We start from the raw sequence: 26,510 nt of genomic DNA on the forward strand, positions 1-26,510 counted from the left end.
TTTAAAGCACATTTTACAGTGAATATGAAGCAAAGTAAATGTTTTATTTTGTGATATTAGCTTAAGTAGGGCTATTGGCTAGGTCAACAGGACTCGCTGCTCTTGAATCATATTGTGAGGTTCTTAATATCCACCTGAACAAGTGGAAAGGGCCTCAGTTTAACAGCTCATCCAGCATCATGACAAAGAAACAGGAGTAAGCTATTCAGCACCTTAAACATGTTCCACCATTCAATAAGGTTATGGCTAATCTACATCCTAACTCCATCTATCCAACTTGGCACCATGCAGAACTCCCTCAATACTGCACCGAAATATCAGCCAGGCTTGAATGCTCAGGTCCTTCAGTGGAATTGGAATCCAAAGTTATCTGACCCAGAGGTGAGAAGATTACTAACTGAGCCAAGCTAACACACAAGTCGGCCAAGACAATGCTCGTTTATTATGATGCACAACTGTTGCTGTCTAACAGTTAACACTGCACTTTATAATTTAAACAGCTCGTTATCCACAACACAATGTGCAGATGTGTGTGCGTCAATAAATGACATATCACAGCTCATAAGAAAGTACAACATGCAGTGGTATGTTATAATAACTAATTGCTGCTATTTTTATTACCTAATTTTCCTAAGTGCTACGTTGAGTTTTTTTTTCAGAAGGAAACCAAGTCTTAAAATAATATTTGTTGAAAAACGTGAAATGACTTCCTAGACTTTATCGGTGCAAATCAATGCATGATTTGAAGAGCGATTTTACAAGAACAAGGACACACCCCCACCCACCCCCCAACCATAAACCTGACTTTAAAAATAAATCTCAGGTTGTGAAATAAGACAATCTCTAAATGGCTGCAAGGGTAAAACATCAACAAATAAATTGGAAATAATGTTATTCTGAAATAAAAGCAGAAAATTCTGTAAGAATATGCCAGATCAGTTAGCGTGTATAATGAGGAAGATAGATTAACCCTTTATCAGGACAACCCTAAACAGATGAAGTATAACAGCTTCACACCAACGGTGTTGAATGTTTGGGAGGGATGGTCCAGGGATGTAGTAAAGGCTGATGATATCAGTAATTGCAACTGTACAGGCCTTGGGGAGAAATTGAATCAAGGATTGTAGTTGATGCATTGCGAGCTCTAATTTTTTAACTCTGATTCCAACCAGAAGGACTGAGATGGCTCCTGTGCTTTCCGAAAGATTACTTCCTCTTTACAAAGTAGACAGGGTTGCTGAGTATTCCCAACATTTTCTATTTCTTTTTAAAATATCAATAATAAGGCATCACAGTGACTTCAAGGGATCAGTTCAAACAGCAATTTATGCAAGTTCTCCTTGATCCACTTAGCTTTCCAATCTAATGAACTGCTCAGTAAGTACGAATTCCCAAATAATGTATTGTCACACTGTGTCAATGCTTTTAACTGCAAGGCAAAGCTGCGTTCATTTATAATGTAGATTTTACATGAAGTAAACCAAAAAAAAACTTCTAACATGCTATAAAAGCAAGCACAAACATTACAAAACAGGTTGAAAGTTAATTGGGAAGAAAGCAAATGTATCTAGTGATCATTTCGCCACAGGAGTTTGGAGATTGTGAATTGCTCATTATTCCAAAAGGCATGTACAGAGGTGCCCTGATCAAAGAGTACAGTCCATAAGCAGAGCCCATCATTACCCAACTATTTAACTGTGGCAAGCAGAGGAACAGAGGCTAAGCTGACTGATTCATGCACTCAAGAAATCATCAGAGCGTTTCTCATTCTTATGAATCACATTCCTCCCCGTGGCATGAAATGGAGCTTTACTAGCACTTTATTGTTGCCTCCATTAACATGGTCATAATGCAGAACATTGTGTGCTGGTGAGAACAAGCTATGTACCAATATCACTGGATCGTTAGTTTTCACACCTACGCTAATGAAGCCCTGCTCTACCTCACTATCATATCTCTCGACACATCCACCGTTGCTAAATTATCAGCTGCTCACCTGGCATCCAGTACTGGATGAGCAGAAATTCCCTCTAATTAAATATTGGGAAGACTGAAACCATTGGTCCCCACACCAAACTCCGTTCCCCAGTTAGTGACTCCATCCCTCTCCCTAGCACCAGTCTGAGATTAATCCAGTCTGTTTGCAGCCCTGGTGTCACATTTGGTCCCTTACCTAGCTTCTGGTTTCACATTCATGCCATTATTAACACCACTCGACTTTCGTCCTGTCTCAACTCAGCTGCTGCTGAAACCCTCATCAATGCCTGCGTTACCTCTAGATTCAGCTATTCCAATACACTCCTGGCTGGTCTTCTACACTCTACCCTGCAAACTTGCTTGCAGCAAGTCCCATTCCCCTGTCACTTGCTGACTTACACTGGGTCTCGACCAAGCAGCGTCTTGACTTTAAAGTTCTCATTCTTGTTTTCAAATTCATCCATAGTCTCACCTCTTCCAACCTGTGTAATCTCCTCCAGCCCACAATCCTCCAAGATATCTGCACTCCTCTAATTCTGTCCTCTTATGCATTCCGAATTATAATTATGTCAACATTAGTGGCTGTACCTTCAGTTTCCTAGGCCCCAAGCTCTGAAATTCCCTCCCTACACCTTCCCACTTCTCTTCCTCACTTTCCTCCTTTAAGACACTCCTTAAGACCTAACTCTTTGACAAAGTATTTGGTCATCTGATCTAATATCTCCTTATGTGGCTCGGTGTCATACTTTGTTTCTGGGCTGTTTCATTATGTTAAAGGTGCTATCTAAATATAAGTTATTGTTGACAGAATTTTGTAAGCTAGCAAGGAATAATACTGCATTTAATTATGTGAGAATAGCTGATGAGGATGAATACAAATAATCATAGTGAGGAAAGAGTGGCTCCAACAGATTGTTGGACACTGACAGCATTCGCATATGGCGCTCCCTTAATTGTAAGCAACAGGCTTTCATCATCTTGTATTTAAGGTGAATTATGATATGTCATTTTATTGTAAATTTCTTTCTCTTGTTTTCATTTCCTGTACAAATTATGAAATATGAACTATGGGCTTTGTGTGCACAGTGTCTCACTATTTACTTTGGCAGACCTTTATTGAAATGCCCACCTGTATATCTGAGTTGTCTTGCCATCAATGAGACATTATTATTACATTTGCAAATTGTATTTTTTAATCTGGAATACAAAAACCCCAAAAATTGGGGGCAGCTGTTTCCCATTATTTAATTGGGAACACAATATTCCTTCTGCTACCCTCATTGATGGAATTTTTTCCAAAGAATGTTCCTTTCCCCTTCCCCAACAGTTGTTAAATAAACACCTGCACATTGCAAAGATGGCAATTGCCAATGACTAAAGGCTTGTTTTTCAACTCATTTTGAAATTCCCTTCGACCAAACACAGGATTATTCCCTTTCTGGTCGTAACATTGCTTGTGCTCCACAAGATTTACGCCAACCAAAGGATTTCCTTTAGTCAGCAGGATCCTATCTGCAATTGGCTGGACGGCTGGTTTGTGATGCAAAGTGACATCTAAATGGGTTAAATTCCCGTACTGGCTGAGGTCATCCATGAAAGCCCCGCCTTCTCAACCTCACCTGAGGTGTGGTGACCCTCAGGTTAAACTCTCCACCAATCACCCTCTCTAATAAGTCCTCTGGGACTATGGAAACGTTCACGAATTTCATCTGTAACCAGTCTGACAGTCACTCCTAAGGTACAAGAAGTCAATGCTAATCAAGCAAGCTAAAAACTCATTTATAATTAGTAACCACTGAACAAATTTTAAATCCAACTTCAGTTTGTCTTCCTAGTTTTCCTAAGCCGCATACTAAATACAGGTGACAGGAAGACGAGAAGACCCTCCTCCAAGCCCTATGAATATTGCTTTGAGATACGCAAAAGGCCTGGAAATGTAACCACCGGTGATCTTCCCCTACGTTTAGGAGTATATTGAGTACTCTCTCTCAGTGATATGGCAGAGCCTGGGAATCAAACCCCCTGTGCTGCCCTACCTCAGGCCTATTTTTAACAAAATGTTTAAGACCAGTTTAAAAAAAAACTGGAAAAATCCCATAAATTCACCAGATTGATTTCCTGCCTCTGTTCTTCATTAAGATTGCACGAAAGGCAGAAAAAGAACATCTACTTGCAAAATATACTTTAAAGTGAAGCAATGCTTTGGATGAGAAAGGTGGGCATTGTTATAGAACAGGTAGTTAGTTCTTGCTGTTATCCAGGAGCTTTTGATGAGCAAATTTTCTGCTTGATTTATGTCTTATGACCCAGGTGGTGCCATTATAGTTGCAGAGGGATAAAGCAGTAGAATCGTTGCAAAAGATGCATTTTCTCATTTACTGAAGCAGAATCCTTAAGTTCTTTTAAAAGAGAATTAGATAGTTGATTGGAAAGGATAAATACTATAGGATAGCAACATGAGCAGGAGAGTGAAATTGACCTATATGTCTCATGAGGAGAAACTAAGCACAGACTTGATGGGCCAAATGGCCGGTTTCAGTCCTGCAGCCAAACATGGCAGCCTTCAAGACACAAAAAAGCTGGTCAACGTCGTCATAAAAATGACACAACCACAAAAAAAGTCTCAACTCAAAATGAACAACAAACAACTAAAAAAGCAATCTTGTATAAAGGTCAGGCAACTGAATACATTCAAATTCAGTTTATTACATTGAATTTCAAGAATTTTATTAGAGTGGTAGAAACATATAGTGAAATTCAGCTTATTTTTTCCGTGAACTGTGCTTCTTAGTTACCCTACCTCAAACTGTCTCTCAATTTCCCCATTAATATCAGGTCTGGATCCATGCATGGCCTGGTGGAGGCTGGAATGTCTCATCAATCTGAGTGCAACAGTTGTCACTGAAACTCCAGTTTAGGGGTCTCTGCTTATCATTTGTTTTGCAAAGGGGAAGAGACAAAAGTTCCACCACTTACAAATCAATGTGACAACTGGCAGAAAAAGCAGACAGCCTACATAACCAGTACCTCCTTCCTTTCAGTGGGGACTCTGCCAGTGTCTCTCTGAGGTAAGACAGAAGATCAACAGAACCCCCTCAGAATATCAGGATCTATAAGTTTAGCATCAATGTGAAGGTATATTTCTTTACAGCAATTCTGAGGCTTGGATATTAACATTTGAGCTGACTCCAAGGTGAAGTAGAGTGTGATTATGTACTTTCAGGTCTGATTTTAAACTCAGGCTCCATTTGCACTGTAAATCATTTCTCACCAATACTATACTTGTAGTGTAAACATAATCTAATGTCCAGAGCTGAAGGAAGTGCTTGTGTGCTCCTTCTAATAAAACACCAGCCCTTTTTTTGGTTGAGTATTGGCAGTAGAGGTGATAGTGCCCTGGAAGAAATTCCAGCTACTCCTTCAGTATTGTTGGTTCAGCGCTCCAGCCTATTTCAGAGAATGACGAATGGCTTCGACCATCACTACTTAATGGACACGTTGACACTTTTTGTCGGAACTTTGGCAAAACATAAAGATTTGGTTAGCAAACTAGGAGCTTCAGAAGTTGTTTATTAAATTGTTGTTGATTTGACAAAGGTTGAGAAAGCATTGTATGAAAGAAGGTAACATTTCTGCCATCACTCATTCCTTTGACTTGACTTTTATTGCAAAATTGATGGGAGACGGAGTCTTCAGCGACAACATAAACGAGAAATAACAAACTGGCAACCCATTTCACACAGCACCCAATTGACTTTAATGGAAAAGAATCATGGAATAGTTACATCACAGAAGGAGGCCATTCAACCCATTGTGTCCATGCCGGCTCTCTGCAAGAGCAACTCACATAGTCCCACTCCCCTGACTTTCCAAGTAGCCCCACAAATATTTTCTCTTCAGGTAATTTTCCAATTCTCTTTTGAAGATCATGATTGAATTAGCCTCCAACATACTCTCAGGCAGAACATTCCAGTTCCTAACCACTTGCTAAGTAAAAAGGGTTTTCCTCATGTTGCCATTATTTCTTTTGCCAATTACCTTAAATCAGTGCCATCTGGTTCTCCATCATTCCATCAAAGGAAACAATTTCTCCCCATCTACCTTGTCCAGGTCTTACATGATTTTGACTACTTCTAACAAATCTTCCCTTAATCTTCTCTTCTCCGAGGAAAACAGTTCCCATCTCTCCAACCTATCCACATAATTCAGGTTCAATATCCCTGGCACCATTCTCGTTAATTTTTTCTGCACCTTATCTAACGCCTTCACATCTTTCCTATAGTGCGGTGTTCCAGAGTTATACACAATACTCCAGTTGAGGCCGAACCAGTGTTTTATACAGATTTATCATAACTGGTTTTTTTGTACCCAATGCCCCTGTTTATAAAGCCCAGGATCCCATATGCTTTATCAACTGCTTTTTCAACCTGTTCTGCCACCTTCAATGATTTGTGCACATAAGCTCCTCTGCTCCTGCACCCACTTTAGAATTGTACCCTTTATTTTATATTGCCTCTCCTTGTTCATCCTGGAAAAATGAATCACTTCACCCTTCTCTGCATTAAGTTCCATCGGCCCATTTCACCATTTTATGTCCTACTCTCCTCTCAGTTCATAATACTTTCAAGTTTTGTGTCATCTGCAAATCCTTCCTCCAGTCTGAAAAAAACTTCACCACTACTCTCTGTTTTCTATCACTCAGCTAATTAAGTATCTGTACTGCTACTGGCCCCTTTATTCTATAAGCTCTAGCTTTGCTGACGAGCCTGTTATGTACACTTTATCAAATGCCTTTTGGAAGTTCACATACACCACATCAAAAACATTACTCTCATCAACCCTCTCTGTTATCTCATCAAAAAATCCCAAGCAAGTTAGCTATACACAATTTGCCCTTAACAAATCAATGCTGGCTTTTCTTAATTCATTTGCCTGATTTTCCTAAGTGACTGTTGGTTCTGTTCTGTAAAATAGTGCGAGGTGTAATCGGGTGGCAAATTTACCATTGCCTTTAACTGCACTACCCCCAAGACCAATTTCACCCCATGTTTTCTACAAACTGAATTAAGACAGCTCACATATTTCACTAAAGATCGTTAAAAGGCTTTCAAAAGAAAGGTTTTCATTCAAATTGTCTGGATTGAATTCAAACTCAGATTCTAGATGTGGCAGAGGATTGCATCAACGTATTGGTACCATTTGCCGCAAAATTTGAGCTGTAATATAAGAAACTTCAAATATTTATACATGGGCAGATGACAGCTGCAAAGGAAAAAAATGCTTTTTTCTTTGGTCAAATCTACACAAAACTAGGAATAATTGGGGTAAACCTTTGCCAGAAAAAAAATCCATGGGTAAACGGAATAATGACAGAAAAAGGCAACATTAAGAGAAAAAAAAACACAGAAAACTTAATAACTGACAATACAGAAACTACATTATAGTCTAAATGTTGTTATTTCTAACTTTTCCACAAATTTGTTTTTGCTTCTTTGAACATATCTTCATTGGGTAATTGAGCTAGTCCAGCCATCAATGTGGTACCAGTCCATCAACGTCCATCTTTTGTTAACCCGCCATTAGGTAGGTTCATGTTCTCTGTCCTCCAGAAAGTTTGGCTATTACATGCAGACATCCCCTAAGAACCTCCTGTGATGCTGTGCTACCAGTTAGAGAAACACTTGTGTGAGGTAGTTTTCACACCTGTGCCATTTCAGAGCAAGAAGGGTGTGTGCTGCATAAAGCTTGTTTTGTCAAACCTCTCACCTCACAGGGGAGTCAGTGATCAGAACTGTTAATTTGAGGTAAAGAGCTCATCTTTTATTTAATTTGGAAATGTAATTAGTAAATGCAGCGTAAGTAGCACCTGGCATAAGCTTATACAAAGTCTTCCAACATGAACACGTGCATAATAAAATACACTTCAGCTGTGGCTGAAAGCTCACAGTGTAAACAAGGGATCGCCACTCAATCTGAGGTTGTTGATCCTGGGTTACAGCCATGAAACTTTGCATGAAACGCAGGTCTTTGATTGTTTATTATATTGTCTGAAACATGGACTATTGTGCCTAGATTTTACTTCACTAGGTTTTTTTTAAATGTTGCTGCTGAACTATTATATTGCCATTAGTGTTTTCCAACACTATTTAAGGTTTAAATTACAAACAATTTCTTTCCAACCGACCTTGACATTGCACTGTATACATCTTAAAGTAGCAGAACATGCAAAAGCACTTGTTTAAGAGTGATAGTAAATTGTTCATTATGTTGCCAATTTTCCAAAAGTGGACAAACAAATCAGAAAACACAAGCCAAACAGCCAATATATAGAGAACAATTGCTCTATTCTGGCTTGAAAGTACCAAAATAACACTAAATCAGTTTAAACATCAGCTTGATGTTAAGCACAACGATCTAACTTATCCTTTTATTGAAAATGCATGACACTCAATTTTTGCTGTACTTTTAGAGTTTTCAATTGTTCACACATCTCAGTAAATGCATAATCCAAGTCAATAAACTTTTTAAACAATTAATCAATCTCCATTGTGCACAGTCAATCAGAGAACGTGGTCACTTTCTTGCTTGTCTTTGCTGTTTCTCTCTAGGTATTTTCTCTTCTGATTAGCTTTTATTCTGCATAGCTCTCCTCTTTGCTTCTGTCTATGTGCTTGTCTGCTTCTTGTTCTCATGAATTCTACTTTCCTTTTGGATTGGTGGGTGGGATGGCGTGGTGTGATAAATAAAGGGGTCACTAACAATTAAAAGATGCTTTCAGGACAGCTTTCAGGGGATTGTGGGGAAAATGTGACCCTTCAGTGACTCGCTTCCCATTCCCCCACCACTTGCCCACTCAGTGTGAACATCCAAGAGTTTTTAAAGGGTTTTGCTGCTTCTCAAAACGCATTCCTTTAAATTTAAGCTTTTACATTATTTGCCCAGAACTTCTGGTCTCCGGTTCATTGGAGACTGGATGAAAGGAAAAAGTCCCAATGTGCTGACCTCCATGGGAATTGCCTGTGAAGCTTGAACCCCCGATGGGTAATTCCCCTGCTCTCCGGGACCCTCCACGGATGTCACCGACTCTGAGACTTCAAACAGTTCCATGATACTTCCCTAGATAGTGACCCACAAAATGTTAGGCTGAAAAAAACCTAGTCTAGCTCCTGGGTAACTACAGAACTAACCCCCCAATCATTCACAATTACCACCCGACACCCCGACTACTCCTTTTGACCTCCTGACTACCCCCGGCCCAAACCAACTATACTCCGATCCTACCCAACTACCCCACGACCACATCCCAACCTGAATATCTTTCCCAACCACACTAACCCTAGACCCACCTACCATCTCATCCACCTAATCACCTACCACTCTATTCACCTACCACAGCCTAAAAGTATGTAGTGTTATGACTCACTGGGGATAGTGCACTGCAATATCAAGACCCATTGCTCCCCAAGCCACGACAAATGTGAAAAAGTTTGATCAACCCACCTAATTGTTTAATTTAGGGTAACAGAATATAAGCACTGGGTTCGTAAACTTAATAAGTAAATAACTGTTTATTGAACAAATTGTCTTTAACCAGTAGCTAAAGAAATAAATATGAACTGCTAATTTCTAACTCTATAACCTAAACTCTACCCCTTCTTAAATCCATATACACACACATACAGGACACATAAGACACACAAAAACAAGGGTTTTAAGGCTGGGATAAAACAGTTCAATAGCACCAATTCTGGAGTACAAGATTCGATGGGTTGATTTTGATCGATGGCTTCCAAATTCCTTTCAGTTCTCATGACCACATGAGGTGGTCTTCCAGCACTTTTAAGTCTTTAGCTCACTAGTTGAGCACTTGCCTTTCAATGTCTCTAACAGTGATTTTCCCCTTTGCCTCTTGAAAGGGGTTTTCAGAAAGAGAAAGAAAGTTATAGACATTTGAGGAGAAAAAGCCAGCTAGCTATTATTGTAGAATTACTGGAATCTTACACACACACAGGAGAGAGAGGTTTAGGTCTTTTTCCTTTCAGGCTAGGAGCTATTCTGCTGCACTGCTCTCACACAAATCATGGTCACTTGGCCAGGAGCCAATTAAAACGTTGTTGCCAGGTAGTTCCCCATTAGACCAGACTCCTCCTTAGCACCATCCTGTCTTTCACAGCACACTCTTTTCCAGGATAGCAACATTGTATATATCCCTCACACTACCAGACTCCTCTTTAGCACCATCCTGTCTTTCACAACACACTTTGTTCCAGGACAGCAACACTGTGTATATCCCTCACACTGTTCCAGTAGACATGTCCTTCAAACTGCAGCCATTGTAATTTTAATCCACAATCCAACAGAAATAAAAAGGTATGTTCTTTACAGTAGGGAGCACCTCATTCACAAACATTCACTCCCTCTACCATTGACGCAAAATAGCATCAAGATCTCTACAAGATGCGCTGCAGCAACTCACCAAGGCTCCTTAGACAGCACCCTCCAAACACACGGCTGCTACCATCTAGAAGGACAAGGACAGCAGATGCATGGGAATACCACCACCTGGAAGTTCCTCTCCAAGCCACTCACCATCCTGACTTGGAAATATATCACTGTTACTTCACGGTCGCTGGGTCAAAATCCTGGAAATGCCTCCCTAACAGCACTGTGGGTGTACATGCACCACATGGACTGCAGTAGTTCAAGACAGTTCACCACCACCACCTTCTCAAGGGCATTTAAGGATGGACAATAAATGCTGGTCTGGCCAGTGATGCCCACATCCCGTGGATGAATTAAAAAAAGTTTTAAGGTTATAAATTAACAGTTAGTAAATTATTAAAAATTAGTAAGAGGATTTTTGGGTTAGTTAATGTCACTGATCTAGTCATCCTGCTGCAGCTGATTTTGTAGAATTATTACAGAAAGACTGATCCCATAGACATTCAATGCATCAAAAACACAAGGGCATTTCAAGGGAGTCTGTGGAAAGTTTTGGATTCTTAGCCCAGATCACCAAATAATAATGCAAAAGTTCTTGTGAGGTTATCTCAGGGGACATTTTATACTGTGCATACTTCCAAATACTACATCTCCTCAATTTACTTTTGCTTGCATTGTGACAGTTTACTTTAAAAAATGGTAAACCAGTTTATTACTTCACAACTCATAGATTTTTAATCTTAACAAAATCTGTAAGTGGAATAAATGCCACTACTTCCCCAAAAAGTACCTCAACAGTCATTCCTCCTCCTGGGATTCCATTCTCTCCTCACCACAACACTCTCCCAGTTCCCAGATGTAGTTTCCCCTTCAAGTTTCACTTGATTTACTGGGGTAATGTGCCCCTCTGACCTTCGCCCTCCAGTTCACAAGATCCAACCTCTCTCCAAATTCAGAGACAATTTTACCTCTGCCTGATTACTGTTGATGTGAAGAAATGACTGAATTATTTTCCTCAAATAAAAGTTGCCTTTTCCACATTTCCTATCAATTCAAAAGGATTTAACTCTTTCTTTACTGATCTTGTCAAATTCAAACAAAAATCCTTGTCTTGATCCATTGCTACCAATTCAACTTTTTTTCTGTCAGATGACTAAAGTACAAACTACAATATAAAAACTAACAAATGCTTCTCTCCTATATGGTAGTGTTCTGGTTATGGTACTGAACTTAAAACCTAGAGGTCACAAGTTCAAATGCCACCATGAGGTAAATTTAAAATTGAATTTGGGTAAATCTGGTAATTTGGGGACTAGCATGTTACCGTGTCTATGGCCAGGGGTGGTATTCTTTCTTCTTCTTTCATACCAATGGTAACCTTTTAAAAATGTATGTTACATTTAGGTTTTTTTATTTTTGTTTTTTGTTTTACGTGCATCCACACATTACCTTGATATTGGTGCACATAACAAAATTCATTCTGCACATGGATGGAAAAAATAGAGGGTACATTGCTCCCTATTCCTTTTTCCAAAATGCATCACTTCACAGTTCTCTATATCAAATTCCATCTGTCACTTGTTTGTCCTGTTGAAGTTTAATAATCTGTTTTGTGGGAGTACTTCAATTTATATATTGAAAGGTTTCATTAATTGCTGTTTGCAATCTGCCAAGAGTGGGATAAACTTCATGTGCATAGGTCAGGAACCTCACTTGTACAAGTTAAAGTGGTTAGTCAATCCCTCTGAGTTTCAATATTTTTTCCTACTGATAATAGCTTTTCTTCACGAATAATTTTTGTGCACTCGTGCTGGATGGAATGCAAATTTGTTTTATCTCCCCTCAAAACTGGTCAGATTCTTTATCACAGCATCTGTCCCCTGCCCCTGCTCTAGACCATGCACAGATTAGTGCAGCTCAAGAGACCACCCTCCTCCCCCCCTCCTCCAGCTGACATGTAGCCCGCACAGTTTAACTGGTCATGCAAGCAGCATGTCGGCAGGCCTGCCTGGAGCAGCGAAAAATGTGTTTTTCAGTCCATTGTGGAGTTTCATTTGGAGGTGGTGTACTTGGTCACCGCCTTTGTCCCTAAATGCCGATGTTGGGCTGAACATGCTTCATCATCTTGTAGATGTAGATGGAGTAACTCTCCTTCCTCAACCTTCGACGCCTCTTGCTGCCAGTTTCTTTAAGGCTTTCTTGGCTCCCTTCATGGGAGCTGGTTTCTTCTCATCAACCATCTTCAATTTCAGACACAAAAATGCAGAGAAAGCAGGAGAAGGCCCTTAAATGGTTGTTAATTGGCCACTTAAGAGACTCAAGCAGGGGCGGAGGGGGAAGGTCGACCATGGGCCTTCCTACCCAGAACTTACTTCCAGTGGAGGCAGGAAGACGTCGGGTATCGGTCCCAACACCAATACACCAAATTATCAGGCCTGTCACCTCCTTCCTTGCCTCCTGCAGAGGCAGAAGATTCCAGCCTATGTTTACATCTAGCATGGGCATGAAAGTTTCATTGAAAAAGTGACCAAATAGAAAGATACACGGGAAAAGTGCTGATCTTAGGTAACTGGCAATATGAAGAATAGAAGAATATGATCCCGCAGAGGGGGCAAGTAGACCCGTGGATGGGATGGGTAGCCTCGTGAAAGGGAAATGACAGGTGGTAGCTGGAGGAGAACGATAATCACATGGTTTGTTTGTGCCACATCAACTAACTATGATTTCTAAATTGCTAGGTGTGGAATTATCAACGAGAAACCATATTTAATTTTTATATGGCTTCATCCATTAGAGTGTAATAAACCTCGTTAGTGACATTTCAAAACATGAGTCTTAATTTTCCATTGTTTGTTGGATTCCTGTAAGTCATTAGCAAATAATATCAGTCATTCAATATTATACAGAGTATAGACTTTCATGGTAGGCAATTAGAGATAAAGTAATCATTTACTGAAGGAAAAATAAATTGAAACAAAGAATATTGGGTTGGGTTTCTTGGTGACAGTTGACAGCCACTGTGAACTTTCTATTTTTAGCACAATGGGTGCCCTGGAAGAGCTCATAAGGCTGAAATGGAACCAAAAGATTCTGATTAAATCAAAAACCACAAGAGTGCTGGTTCAACAGAGTATGGAAGATGTAAGATCCTGAACTCTACAACATCTGTCATACCATATGCTTGCCAAGTAAAAGTCTGAATGACAAAATTGAACAGATAAACTTCATAGATCTCTATCATTGAACTGCTATAAGGAAACTGAGTAGGTTGTGAGTATTAAACAAGGAACATCTTTTTTAGTGCTGCCTTTAAAAATTAAACATTTAAAACAAATTATGGTTTATTTTAATATATTTTCATTTTTTTCTGTTTGCATATTTGTTAAAGATCTTTGTTCACTGTGGTCCAATGCAACATCACAATGGCCAAATTGTGTACAGCAGAGGAACTAACAAAGGTCCGTGATCATGGATATTGGCAACTGACTTATTTTAAATTCAACTTCTCAGTACATTTGGCTTAGTAATGTTTCAAAAATAAAATTTTTAATGCAGTTTACAAACAAAAATATTCAAACTTAGAGAAGTAGGCTGCAGAAATGGATGTTAATGTTAATCCCAACATTTTATACCAGTTTTTAATAACAATGGTGATGGTAATCTCATCAATAAGCTACATAACAACTGTTGGAACAAGAAGAACGCCTTTAAACACAATGGGCCTAATCTTAACTCACCCAAATCTCATTCACTTACACAAGTTAAATTCAGGCCCATTGAAACAAGTCTGTTTCTTTTTCACAGATCAACCTCACCTATTCATCTTCATATTATATCCCTCAATCCCTTCTCTATTCAGTACAGTAATATATCCAATTGTAACCCGGCCCCATTAACTAGGTCAGCTTCAATGATCTTGCCTGGAAACTTCTTACACAACTTGTTAAGTCACTAAGCACTTTTCTTCTTAGGCCTAACTTAATAATATTTAATTTGTGTTCCTTGATATTTGAATACTTTATCACAATGAACAGTTGCGTTAGTCCCCTTCAAAATTTTAAAAACATAAATAGTTCTTCTTCAAAGAAAACCAGCTCAAGTTTCTTAATCTTTCTTTATATCTGGACTAATCTTTATTGCTTGCTTAAGTGATCTCTCACACACAAGATATCCAGCCTATGTTTAGGTAACTAGAACTGCATAGTGCCCCAGATATTTCTCTCATCAGCATACAAAGCTATTGCAATACTTAAATGCTGCAATCTCAAAGTCAGAATGGCAACACACTAAGCATGACAACTAAACCCTAGATTACTGAGACCAATGTTATTGGAGCTCAGCTAGTAATTAAATAACATGAGAAATACAGCATGAACTGCATTGGGTGCATCACATTATTTAATTAAATAAAAACATGCTGGAAAATACTCAGCAAGTTAGGCAGCATCTGTGGGGAGAGAAAACAGTCAACACTTGAAGTTGATAAGCTTTCAGCGAGTTGAAACATTAACAATGTTTCTCTCTCCCCAGAGGCTATCTAACCTGCTGAATATTTGCAGCATTTTCTGTTTTTGTTTCTGACTTCCAGCATCAACAGTATTTTGCTTTTACAGTTAACTATTTTTGATTAGGGACAATTTTGCTTAAGTCGGATTTTGTTTCCAGGAATTGTCACAAAATCCAACATGACAAACTTGTGTCTCGCGGAGATCTGCATGGACCAATCAATAATTTTACAGGCTCATTTGGCTATTAGAGATACAACAAGCGACATGGGTTACTGTATCTTTCAAAATCTTCTTGCTCCAAGTATGTGGTATTTTGCTTGCAAACAGTTTTTGGTTTTAGGCCTTTTGGTTGACATTTCTCACCTGGTCAATACACCTATTAACAAACTAAGTGTTGTACAATTCCTGGTCAACAGCCATTGAGCACTTTGCAAGTGATCAGTTTTTTTATAGATTAAGTATGCAGGGCATTGCTATTTGTTTCTTTCTAAATAATAAACTGGGAAACTGATGAAACCCACATCAAAGTAAGGAGATTTTCCATCCAGCTGATGTTCCTTTCAGTTCCATTTTCTAGTTTGTTATGTAAGATAAAGCAAAGAACTGACCTGAGGTTCAGAGAATGCTTGTTGAATGCTGTTTATTGGACCATATGGTACACCACTACCTTCAAACAGTTCCAACCAGTTTTGTGTTGTCTTGTCTCGAAATCTAAGCAAAGAAGAATTCTGTGGTTTAGACATGATGTGCTGATTTTGAAACTGTACAGCAGTATATCACTTAATTTGCAGTAGCCAGCAATAAAACAAAGATACACATTTCTTTGCAAAACTAAACTCTGCCCTGGGGCTGTGAGAGATGATATTCTCCAGATCAGATGTTTCCTTAATTTGAATGGGACCATAATTTTACAATGCAAGCACAAATAGATTGTCCACAGGAACTTAAATACTTTTGTGAAGCTGCTTAATTTTATCTTTCAAAATGTTATTCCGAAGATAAATATTCTGATTTGAAGTGAAACACAACAGATTTTCTAAGCTGGAGGGAAGGAATTCAAATTCATATTGGTTTTGAGAGAAATTCTGCAGCTGTACTTAGGCCTTTGTAACTAGAGGCTGTGTAAATGATAAGAAAAATACTTTGATATTATAAAGTACTTTCTAAAAGAGGGTTGGGGAGTTATAAATCTCAGGGCAGTATAGGAAACAGGCATTTTGCGGTGCAGTGGAACATCCATTATCTTGACAGGACAGTTGATAACTGGAGGACACAGATTTGAGATAATTAGCAAAGAAAGGGGGAATTAGGGATGATATTTTTACACAGTGAGTTGTTATAATCTGCAATGCATTGCATGAAAGGGTGATGGAATCAGATTCAACAGTAATTTTCAAAATCAAATTCGATATATACTTGAAAAGGAAAAAAAATTGAGGGCTATGGCGAAAAAGCAAGGAAGTGGAACTAATTGAGTAGCTCTTCAAAGAACTGGGACAGGCCTAATGAGCTGAAAAGCCTCCTTCTGTGCTGTACATTTCTATGATCCTCAATCCAACCATCTGACAGAATCTTCGTAGAACAAAACCTTGCATAAGATGCCATCTTATTGCACAGGCCGTCTGCTTTGACCTCTGCCTCTCCAACATAATTCAACTTCACAGTCCATAAAAGATTACATTCAATCTTTGTACTTTGCATTCATTCTCATGCCTATTGCTTATGGAAGATAAAACTTTGTAAGTGTTCATTTAGCTGCCAATATCCACTTTTACCAAGCGGCCGCTCAATTGTTACACATAATAGAGGTGTTGTATTTTTGAGTTTCTTTATTCTTTTTAACTTCAGGTGTTATTGCCTTCAGGGAACTGATAGGAAACACTTTCCAATTTACATCAGCTACTGATTTAATCACGTGCCCATATAATTTTTCTCATTTTCAGAAAGTGGTAAAGTAGCACTATAATGAATTTTGTAAACGAAATATATTAACAAAAGCAGAATAAGTAAATAATAAACCTAACACAATGTATCATCTATATTAGTTATTAAGCTTTGCTTGTTCCTAAGGGTAATATCAGGGTTATAATGATCAGGGAAGACTGAACAAGATGGTGATTTATTTTCTCTACAAAAGAGGTGACGATAGAGATCTTTATTGAAATGTTGCAGGGTTCAATAGCGTAGGCAAAGAGATGTTTCAAATTATAGGGGGTTCAAAAACTAGGGGCCACAAAAATAAAAGTCACTAATAAATCCAGTAGAGAATTCAGGAAGAACATCCTTACCAAAAGAGTGGTAAGGATGTGGAGCATGCTGCTAAGGAATAGTTGAAGCAAACATTTAAAAGACAGCTAGGGAAGCATGTGAGGGAGAAAAGAATAGAAGCGTATGCTGATAGGGTTAAATGAAGAAGGATGGGAGGTGACTAATGTGGAGCACTAATCATTTTGGACCGAATGACCTGTTTCTGTTTTGTAGACTTGGTGTAATTAAATTATGTTTATTGTTGAACAATAATAAATAGCTCATAACTACAATGCAATTTTTTCCTTTGCAGTGGTTTTTTCCTTGCTCTCACTTTTTATAGAAGCTAGATAGCCTGACTATGGTCAGGGTCTCTGTCTTCACTAAGGAGAGGGATGATGCAGACATTCTAGTTAAAGAGGAGCAGTGTGAAATGTTAGATGCAATAAGCATGAGGGAGGAAGTACTGGAGGGTTTAACATCCTTGAAAGTGGATAAGTCTCCAGGGCCGGAGGGATTGTGTGTCTGTTAAAGGAAGCCAGGGAAGAAATAGCGGATGCTCTCACAATCATTTTCCAATCTTCACTAGATACAGGCGAGGTACCAGAATTTTGGAGGTCTGTGAACGTTGTACTATTAATTAAAAAGGATGTGAGGGATAGGCCAGAAAGTTACAGGCCAGTCAGTCTGACTTCAGCGGTGGGCAAATTATTGAAATCAATTCTGAGACACAGGATAAAATGTCACTTAGAAAAGCACAGATTGATCAGGGACAGTCAGCATGGTTTTGTTAGGGGAAGATTGTGTCTTTCTAACTTAATCAATTTTTTGAGGAAGTAACAAGGAGGATTGATGAGGGTAGTGCAGTGGATGTTGTCTACATGGATTTTAGTAAGACATTTGACAAGGTCCCACAAGGCAGACTGGTCAGAAAAATGAGATCCTACGGGATATGGAAGTAGGTGGTGAATTGGATTCAAAATTGGTTCAGCGACAAGAAGCAAAGGGTAATGGTTGATGGATGTTTTTGCAGATGGAAAGCGGTTTCCAGTTGCGTTCCACAGGGTTCAGTGTTGGGGCCCTTGTTGTTTGTCATATATATTAATAATTTGGACTTAAATGTGGGAGGCATGATTGAGAAATTTGCAGATGACACAAAAATTGCCCATGTAGTTGATTGTGAAGATCATAGTTGTTGTCTTCAGAATGATATCAATTGGTCGAGTGGGCAGAAAAGTAGCAAATGGAATTCAATCTGGAAAAGTGTGAGGTAATGCATTTGCGGAGGGAAAATAAAACAAGGGAATACTCAATAAACAGGAGGATATTGAGATGAGTTGAGGAAGTGAGAGACCTTGGAGTGCATATCCAGAGGTCCCTGAAGCTGGCAGGATGGATGGATAAAGGTGGTAAAGAAAACATATGGGATGCTTTCCTTTATTGGACAAGGTATTGAATACAAAAACAGAGACGTAGTGATGGAACTGTATAAATGGTGGTTAGGCTATAGCTGGAATTTTGTGTACAGTTCTGGCCCCCACATTACAGGAAGGACATAATTGCTCTGGAGAGAGTGCAGAAGAGATTTACAAGAATGTTGCCAGGGCTTGAAAATTGCAGCTATGAAGAAAGATTCGATAGACTAGGATTGTTTTCCTTCGGACAGTAGAGCTGAGGGGTGACCTAACTGAGATGTACAAAATTATAAGGGGCCTATATAGGGTAGGCATGTTTCCCTAGCTGAGGGGTTAATTACCAGGGACACAGATTTAAGGTGATTGGTAGAAAGATTAGAGGGGACATGGGGAAAAACTTTTTCACCCAGAGAGTGGTGGGTGTGTGGAATCCACTGACTAAGTTGGTGGTTGAGGTTAAAATGCTCAACTCATTTAAAGAGTACCTGGATAGGCACCTGAAGTGCTGCAACCTGCAAGGCTACGGATCAGGTGCTGGAGCAGCTAGATTCTTTCTTTCCTCTTTTTTGGCAGGCACAGACATGATGGGCTGAATGGCCTCTTCCTGCGCCATAACATTTCTATGGTTCTGTGTTTCTATGGACTTTCTCAAAGATGCTCCCATTTCGTTGCCATAACTTAGAAAAAAAATAACCATGACCCACTAAATTTAAATACCATCTGCTAAAATGAAAAAAAGATGGTGATAAAAAACAATTTGAAAAAATTAAACAAGATGTTTATATTTGAGCTGAATTGCTTGTTTCTTCCCTGCGAGACAACAACAAACTGGTGAAAAAGCATTTCAAAAATGTACTGGAAAATTATTCTGGAAACTGGATTTTAACATCTTGTGCACCATGACAGAATTAAAGGATCTCATATCAAGCTAACCTATAGACAAAAATGTTAATTTTGTTACGAGTTGGCCCATTGTATTAATTTGCTTTATAATGTAAAGGCTTCCTGGGAAGAATTTTCCTGTCGGTGAGTGGGGGCGGGGCCCACTCACCGACATATAAAATGACACACGGTGACATCGGGCTCACGCGCAGGCCCCAACTCAGAGAAGCCCCCCCCAAACCACACAGCGTGCGTCACGCTGGGCGGGCCTTAAATGGCCCACCCAAGTAAAATGGCAGTGTGCACCCGATCGGGGTTCCCGCCTGCCCCTGCATAGCCCCCCCGATGGGGGGGGAAATTTCTGCCCCCGGCTTTCTCTTTCACAGAATTGTTATGACGCAGGTAGAGGCCTATTATGTCTGCACTGGCTCTCCAAATGCGCATTATGACTTAATGCCATTCTCTTGCCTTTTCCCTATAATCCTGCACATTGGTTGGAATCAACCCAGATTTGCACAAAGTGCCGTTTTACCCATCAGCCATGATGGAGGGTTTCCATGCCATATCGTCCCAAACCCGCCACATTATTTATACATTCCCGGGGAACATGCCGTTTCCATGGTGGGTGAGCTCCGATTCGCTTGCCACACTGTTACCTCACTGCTTCATTGCGTCAGGAACCATGTCTAAAGTACAGCCGCACCCAGTGTTTCGAGCCCAGGACTGCAGCAAAGACGACATGGCCCCAAAAGGCAAGAAGACTGCAGACCTTGAGCGCCCTTTGGATGCTGTGGAGGCCCACTGAGATGTCCTCTATCCCCGCTCTGGCCACAGGAGGGGGAGAAACACTACCACCACGGTTTAGTAGGCGATGGCAATGGTGATCAGTGCCATTGCTGCTCAGAAGAGGTTGGCCATCCAATGCAGATAGAGGATGAATGATCTCATCCATGCAGCCAGGGTATGGCAACTGTCTCATCACTCTAAACTCACACCCAAGCCCATCACACATTCACTGCCAGCTCAAGGGACATCATCACCCATTCTCAATCACATACACTCATGTGTCCATCTGGCCTCATCTCCTCTGGAGACTGCCTCCTCACTCATCACCATCTTAAGGCCACTTGCACAGATCAGCATGTGCCCCCACACACAGCCTGGGATACCCTCCTTCCCCAGCACAGTCCTCGTCTTGCAGCCTCTTCCCTCGCCTGAGGCCACTTCTCCTCCTTCACCAAGCAATTCCTAACCCTGCAGCCACTGAAAAGCTAACCACATATGGCTGATCTAGTAGGTAGAGACCCCCTAAAAGTGGTCTGTTGCTGCCTGTGAAGCCTGGTACTGATGACTGCGAGTGCAGACCGAAGCAAGATTGGCAAACGAGCCTTGAAGTCCTGACCGAAGTGCAGCCTGCTAAGTGCACATCGCTTATGTGCTATTGTGAAACACGTCGGCATGTTTTACCGCTGACATGGACAGACGATCCAGCAGAAGGGGACGATCATGGCGGGCAGGCCTAATAATTATAACTTAATGTATTACAATGAGGCTCCTGACGTCCAATGATGGGGAATGTGGCTCGCCATCAGCAGGCTAAGCAGACAATCGCGAATTGCTTTCACGCCATCGTGAAACCGACTGTGCCATATCGTCCATTCACACTGCCGAACACGCCCGACACCAGCAGGCAGGGGAAGTCCCGGCCATTGGGCAGAATTTTGCACTTGGTGGGTGAGCGGGCCCCACCAGCTCAGAGGTGGGTGGACAGCCGACCCCTGCCACCATTTTGAGTGGGCGGGCCAATTAAGGCCTGCCCACTTCCTGTGCAGGGGGTGGAGGGAATCCCCAGCTGTCAAAGTGCGCTCTTTTGCGCATGCGCAAGAAATAGCGCACTGCTCCCTGAGACAAAGTGCTGTCTCAGGGAGATAACTGACAGTGTACAAAAGTTAAAAAATAGAGAAATAAGATTATTAATATGTCCCCCTCATGTGACAATGTCACATGAGATGGGACATGTTAATAAATATCACGTTACATTTATTAAAGTTTTTAAAAAGGAACATGAAACCTCATTCCCGCCAATGGATGAGGTTTCATGTGTTATCAGAAGCCCGCTGGGGCTCCTGGCCTGCCCACCAGCCTTAAGGTTGGATGGTCAGGGCCTTTAATTACTTTAATTACCCTGTCAATGACCTCAATTGGCCATTCACAGGTCGGAGGGCGGACAGCTGGTTTCGCTGTCCGCCCAACTTCCTGAAAATTTAACGGGACTAGGATGACGTCGGGGATTGCTCCCGATGTCATCCCGCGTCATTTTCCCATCGGCAAGTGAGCCCCTCCCCCAAATCGCTGACAGGAAATTTCTGGCCATTATTTCTATTCAAATAATCATCCAATCCCCTCTTGATTGCCTCAATTGAACCTGCCTCCACTTCACTGCATTCCAGATTTGAACCACTCACTGAGTGAAAAAGTTTTTTCTCACATCACATTTGCTTCTTTTGCAAATCACCTTAAATCTGTGCCCCTTCATCCTCGATCCTTTAACAAGCAGGAACAGTTTCCCCATATCTACTCTATCCAACCCCCTCATGATTTTGAACACCTCTATCAAATCTCCTCTTAGCCTTCTCCTCTCCAAGGAGAACAGTTCCAATCTCTACAATCTATCTTCAAAGCTCAAGTTTCTCATGCCTGGAATCATTCTTGTGAGCCTCTTCTGCACTCTCTCCAATGCATTCACATCCTTCCTACAGTGTTGTGCTCTGAACTGTACATAATACTCCAGCTGAGATCTAACTAGTGTCTTACATAACCTCCTTGCTCTTGTACCCTGATTCTCTATTGATAAAGCCCAGTATACTGTATGCTTTATTAACTGCTCTCTCCGCCTGTCCTGCCACCTTCAATGATCTGTGCACATATACACCCAGGTCCCTCTGCTCCTGAACCCCCTTATTTTATATTGTCTCTCTGTGTTCTTCCTACCAAAATGCATCACCTCACACTTCTCCACATTGAACTTCATCTGCCACCTATCCGTCCACTCCACTGATTTGTCCATGTCATTTTGAAGTTCTACACTGTCCTCCTCACAATTTACAATGCTTCCAAGTTTCATATCATCCACAAGCTTTGAAATTGTCCCCGGCACACCAAGATAAAGAGAGATAAAATTAGATCCAGAAACTCAGAAACAAACAGCCTGATAGAGAAACAATGAAAAAGGAAGATTTAATCCTGCACTCCATCTATTCTCTCCCCTAGTGCTGATGCTGTGAAGTTGATAGTGGAACAGAGCAGACATGGCAGTAAACATCACAGCAGGCTAGTGTTTCAAGATCTGCTTAGATAAGACAAAAATAAAATCACTGCCAAGCTGTCAGTTACTCCCAATTTCATTCGGAGAAGTCATTTTCCATAGGGTTACAATTTTTTCCTAATCACATTGCTATCTTTATCTAGGCAAGTTCAGGCACAGATGAAACTACTGTTCAATTGTGAACATAGAAAAAACCCAGAAATATTTCAGAACCTTTATTTTTTCAGTGTTGTCCACATTCAACTTTCCCAAGAAAAATAATGACCAATGAGCCAGTGCTTCAGGCCAAATTATAATTTAAAGTGGTGTTAACACGAGAGGCTTAAAATTAACAATTTTGCACTTGCTTTAAAATGGCTCATTAGTTGCCAGAACTGTACCACTGCCAACAAGGGGAGGTGAAGCCCATTAAATCTTAAGGATCACAATTCCATCTACTGACATTTTAGTTAAAAACAACCAGCCCATCTGCTCTTATTCAGAAATCTTTGTGAAATGCAAAATAATTATTAATATAATGAGATCAGTTGAGGTTCAGGCAATATCACTACCATTATTCCTTGTTGCCATGTAGTCAGTATAACTGTAAACTATTCATCCGAATTTAATCTAATTCTTTATATTCAACACATCTTCAAATTAAATATTCTTGCACAGCAAAGTATAGTTACTGCTCAAGGACCGTAAATTATTGTGCTATTCTTTTGCTCTAGCAATTGCTGTAATTGTTGGGTTGGGTCAAGTAGGATGAGTGTTTTTTCATATTAAGCAATCTAATAGGGAATATAAACTGACATACGAATTCCTTAAAAAAATACATTTCAATTCTTTTTCTGGGAAGAAAAGAAAAGATTCCAAAGGTTTTACATTTTGAACTGGCTCCATTTTACAATGGAGTGGCTATGAAAAGGGGATGCCACATGTAATGTTAACCTGTGCTCTTTCGTTTCAAACACTGACTTAACCAGCTGCATTTTCAGATTTTATTGTGCAGCCTTAAAATTTGATGGATAACAATAGAACAAGTTTCAATCCACTGAAATTTGGTATGCAAATAATAATTCCTCAAACAATTACATTTAATTTGGAGTCAATTACTCAATGCTGAGGTTAACAATGCAAAAGGCGTCAGTGACAAGGGAGTGGTTAATATTTTGTTAGCAGTTTAATTTATTTATTTCCTGTACAAAGCCAGTGCCCTCATACTATACCTAAAGTGAGCTGACAAATACTTCCCTCTCTTTCCAGGACTTCTTAATGGTTTTAACATTTGATGACCCTCTACAATATCGACATCAAGTTTTAGTCTTTAAAGACATCTTATCTGTGGATTTTTTATCCAACAGAGATACCAGTTTAAGCGTGTTGTTCTGACCTGGCATTATTCACAGAATACTGCAAATGTTCTGTAGCCCCAGAGATTTCTGCCAACTGCACTTTACAGGATAGCAGGCAGGATTAAAGGCGCCTCAGAATCAGTGCCCAATGACAGCCCAGAAGCAGAAGTATTAAAGCAATAGCTGTTATGAGATTGCAGATTTCATAACTGTAATGTTTATTTAAATCTGCAAGTTTGAACTGGGTGATTATCAGTGTGTACTCAATGCTGCTGTTAAATTGACACTTTAGAAACAACTGGCCAAGCTACATGATTTTCCTTGGGTTTGTACCTATTTTATTGTTAGCCAAGATATTTTAACTTGTTCAAAAAGATGGATGCAGCATTTTTCCTCGGCCATTGTCCATGTACAAGTCATTCCTTATGTGGGCAGATAACCTATGTTAGTAGCCCTGAAAACTTGCAAACCTCATACTGTGAATCTAAGTAGCCAAAGCAATTCCAGAGGTCTAGTTCTTTGAAGATCTGGAAAAACTCAGCAGGTCTGGCAGCATCGGCGGAGAAGAAAAGAGTTGACATTTCGAGTCCTCATGACCCTTCAACAGAACTGAGTGAATATTAGGAGAGGGGTGAAATATAAACTGGTTTAAGGTGGTGGTGGCGGTGGGGGGGTGGTGTGTGGTTGTAGGGACAAGCAAGCAGTGATAGGAGCAGCTCCTATCACTGCTTGCTTGTCCCTACAACCAACCCACCCCCACCTCTCCACCCCCCCCCCCCACCCCCCACCTTAAACCAGCTTATATTTCACCCCTCTCCTAATATTCACTCAGTTCTGTTGAAGGGTCATGAGGACTCGAAATGTCAACTCTTTTCCTCTCCGCCGATGCTGCCAGACCTGCTGAGTTTTTCCAGGTAATTCTGTTTTTGTTTTGGATTTCCAGCATCTGCAATTTTTTGTTTTTATTTCTTCGAAGATCTGCTTGATTTGCTCTGCCAAATCCAGCATGTACCATGACTGATGCAGACTTGAACAGGAGGCAAGTAAGGTTCCAAAGTCCTCCATCCATTGCCCAATTTAGCAAACGCTGACTAGGTTTCTAGATTGGCTTACCCTTTGCTGAGGAACTTTAAGATTTTGAAAGCCCCTAATGGTCCTTTTGTCAATGAGCCTCTCAACACAATTAAATTCACTATTAAAAGGGATTAGGCAAGTGTCCTTTCTTTTACTATAGTTGATAAATGAATACCGAATGGATAGGAAACATCATGGCGGAGGTAATGGGCCATGTAGTTGATGGATATAAATGTTGGGCATCAAGGATGGTAAGTATAAACAAAGGGGGTATGCAGATTAGAATTACGATGATTCAAAGGTACATCAGGTGCTCCTAGTAAGTAGTGGTGCTTGCAGGGAGTACCCGTCAGGAAACTGTGTACCTACAGTTCCTGATTTTCTGTTAACTGGACTGAAAATCAGTGGCTGAAAACCTGCAATAACCTGTGCACTCTGCACAAAGTCAATCAAACTTTATCATCTTAAATGCTTCCGTGTATAGTTTTCCAGCTGTTGACTACATAAATTTTTTTTCATTCGTTCATGGGATGTGGGCATCGCTGGCTAGGCCAACATTTATTGCCATTCTCTAATTTGCCTTGTTCAGAAGGCATTTAAAAGTCAGCCACATTGCTGTGGGTCTGGAGTCACATGTAAGCCCAGAGCAGGTAAGGATGGCAGATTTCCTTCCCTAAAGGACATTAATGGTATTAGGGGTATAGAAAGAAAGGAAAAGTAATATATTTATACAATTCTTTTTACAACTTCACAACATCACATCCAATGAAATACTACTGAAGCGCAGTCACTATTGTGAGTAGGCAGATGAAGCCTCAACTTATGTCTCACCAGAAGGCGGCAACTCTGACAAAGCAGGAGTCCCTCAGTACTGCACTTCAATATCCACCTAGATTACATGCTTTAGTCTGTGGAAACAGGCTTGAACTCAAGACCATCTGGCTGAGAATTGAGAGTGCTTTCATCAAGCTCAGCAAAAAGATGCCAAAGTCACAGAGAGGGTGCGGAAGAAATTCACTAAGGTCGTGACAGTGGAGATGCATTAATATGAGGCATTACGGGGTAAACTGTGGCTCTTATCATTAGAACAAAGTAGGTTAAAAAGAGATATGATGGAGATGTTCAAATTTCTGTGAGATTTTGATGAGGTAAATCAGGAAAATCTATATCTGCTGTTCAGTGACTCAGTAATTATTAGACGTAAATTTAACAGCATCAGCAAAAAAACTAGGGGAGACATTAGGAGGAAATTCTTTATGACCTAGTTCCTAGAACATGGGATGCCAGAATAGAAAATGGTAGA

At 40.3% G+C, this 26,510-nt stretch overlaps 1 protein-coding gene across 2 annotated transcripts in view; it reads right to left on the reverse strand.

Annotated features, from left to right (window-relative positions):
• sugct (succinyl-CoA:glutarate-CoA transferase) overlaps positions 1–26,510 on the reverse strand; it is a 607,005-nt gene that overhangs the window by 317,081 nt on the left and 263,414 nt on the right. For both annotated transcript variants that reach the window (XM_041188972.1, XM_041188973.1), the window contains exon 12: positions 15,536–15,638. In XM_041188972.1, coding sequence (XP_041044906.1) covers positions 15,536–15,638 — 103 coding nt within the window. The remainder of the gene's footprint in view (positions 1–15,535; positions 15,639–26,510) is intronic.

This window comes from Carcharodon carcharias, chromosome 6 (genome assembly GCF_017639515.1).
Source record: "Carcharodon carcharias isolate sCarCar2 chromosome 6, sCarCar2.pri, whole genome shotgun sequence".
Lineage (NCBI taxonomy): Eukaryota > Metazoa > Chordata > Chondrichthyes > Lamniformes > Lamnidae > Carcharodon > Carcharodon carcharias.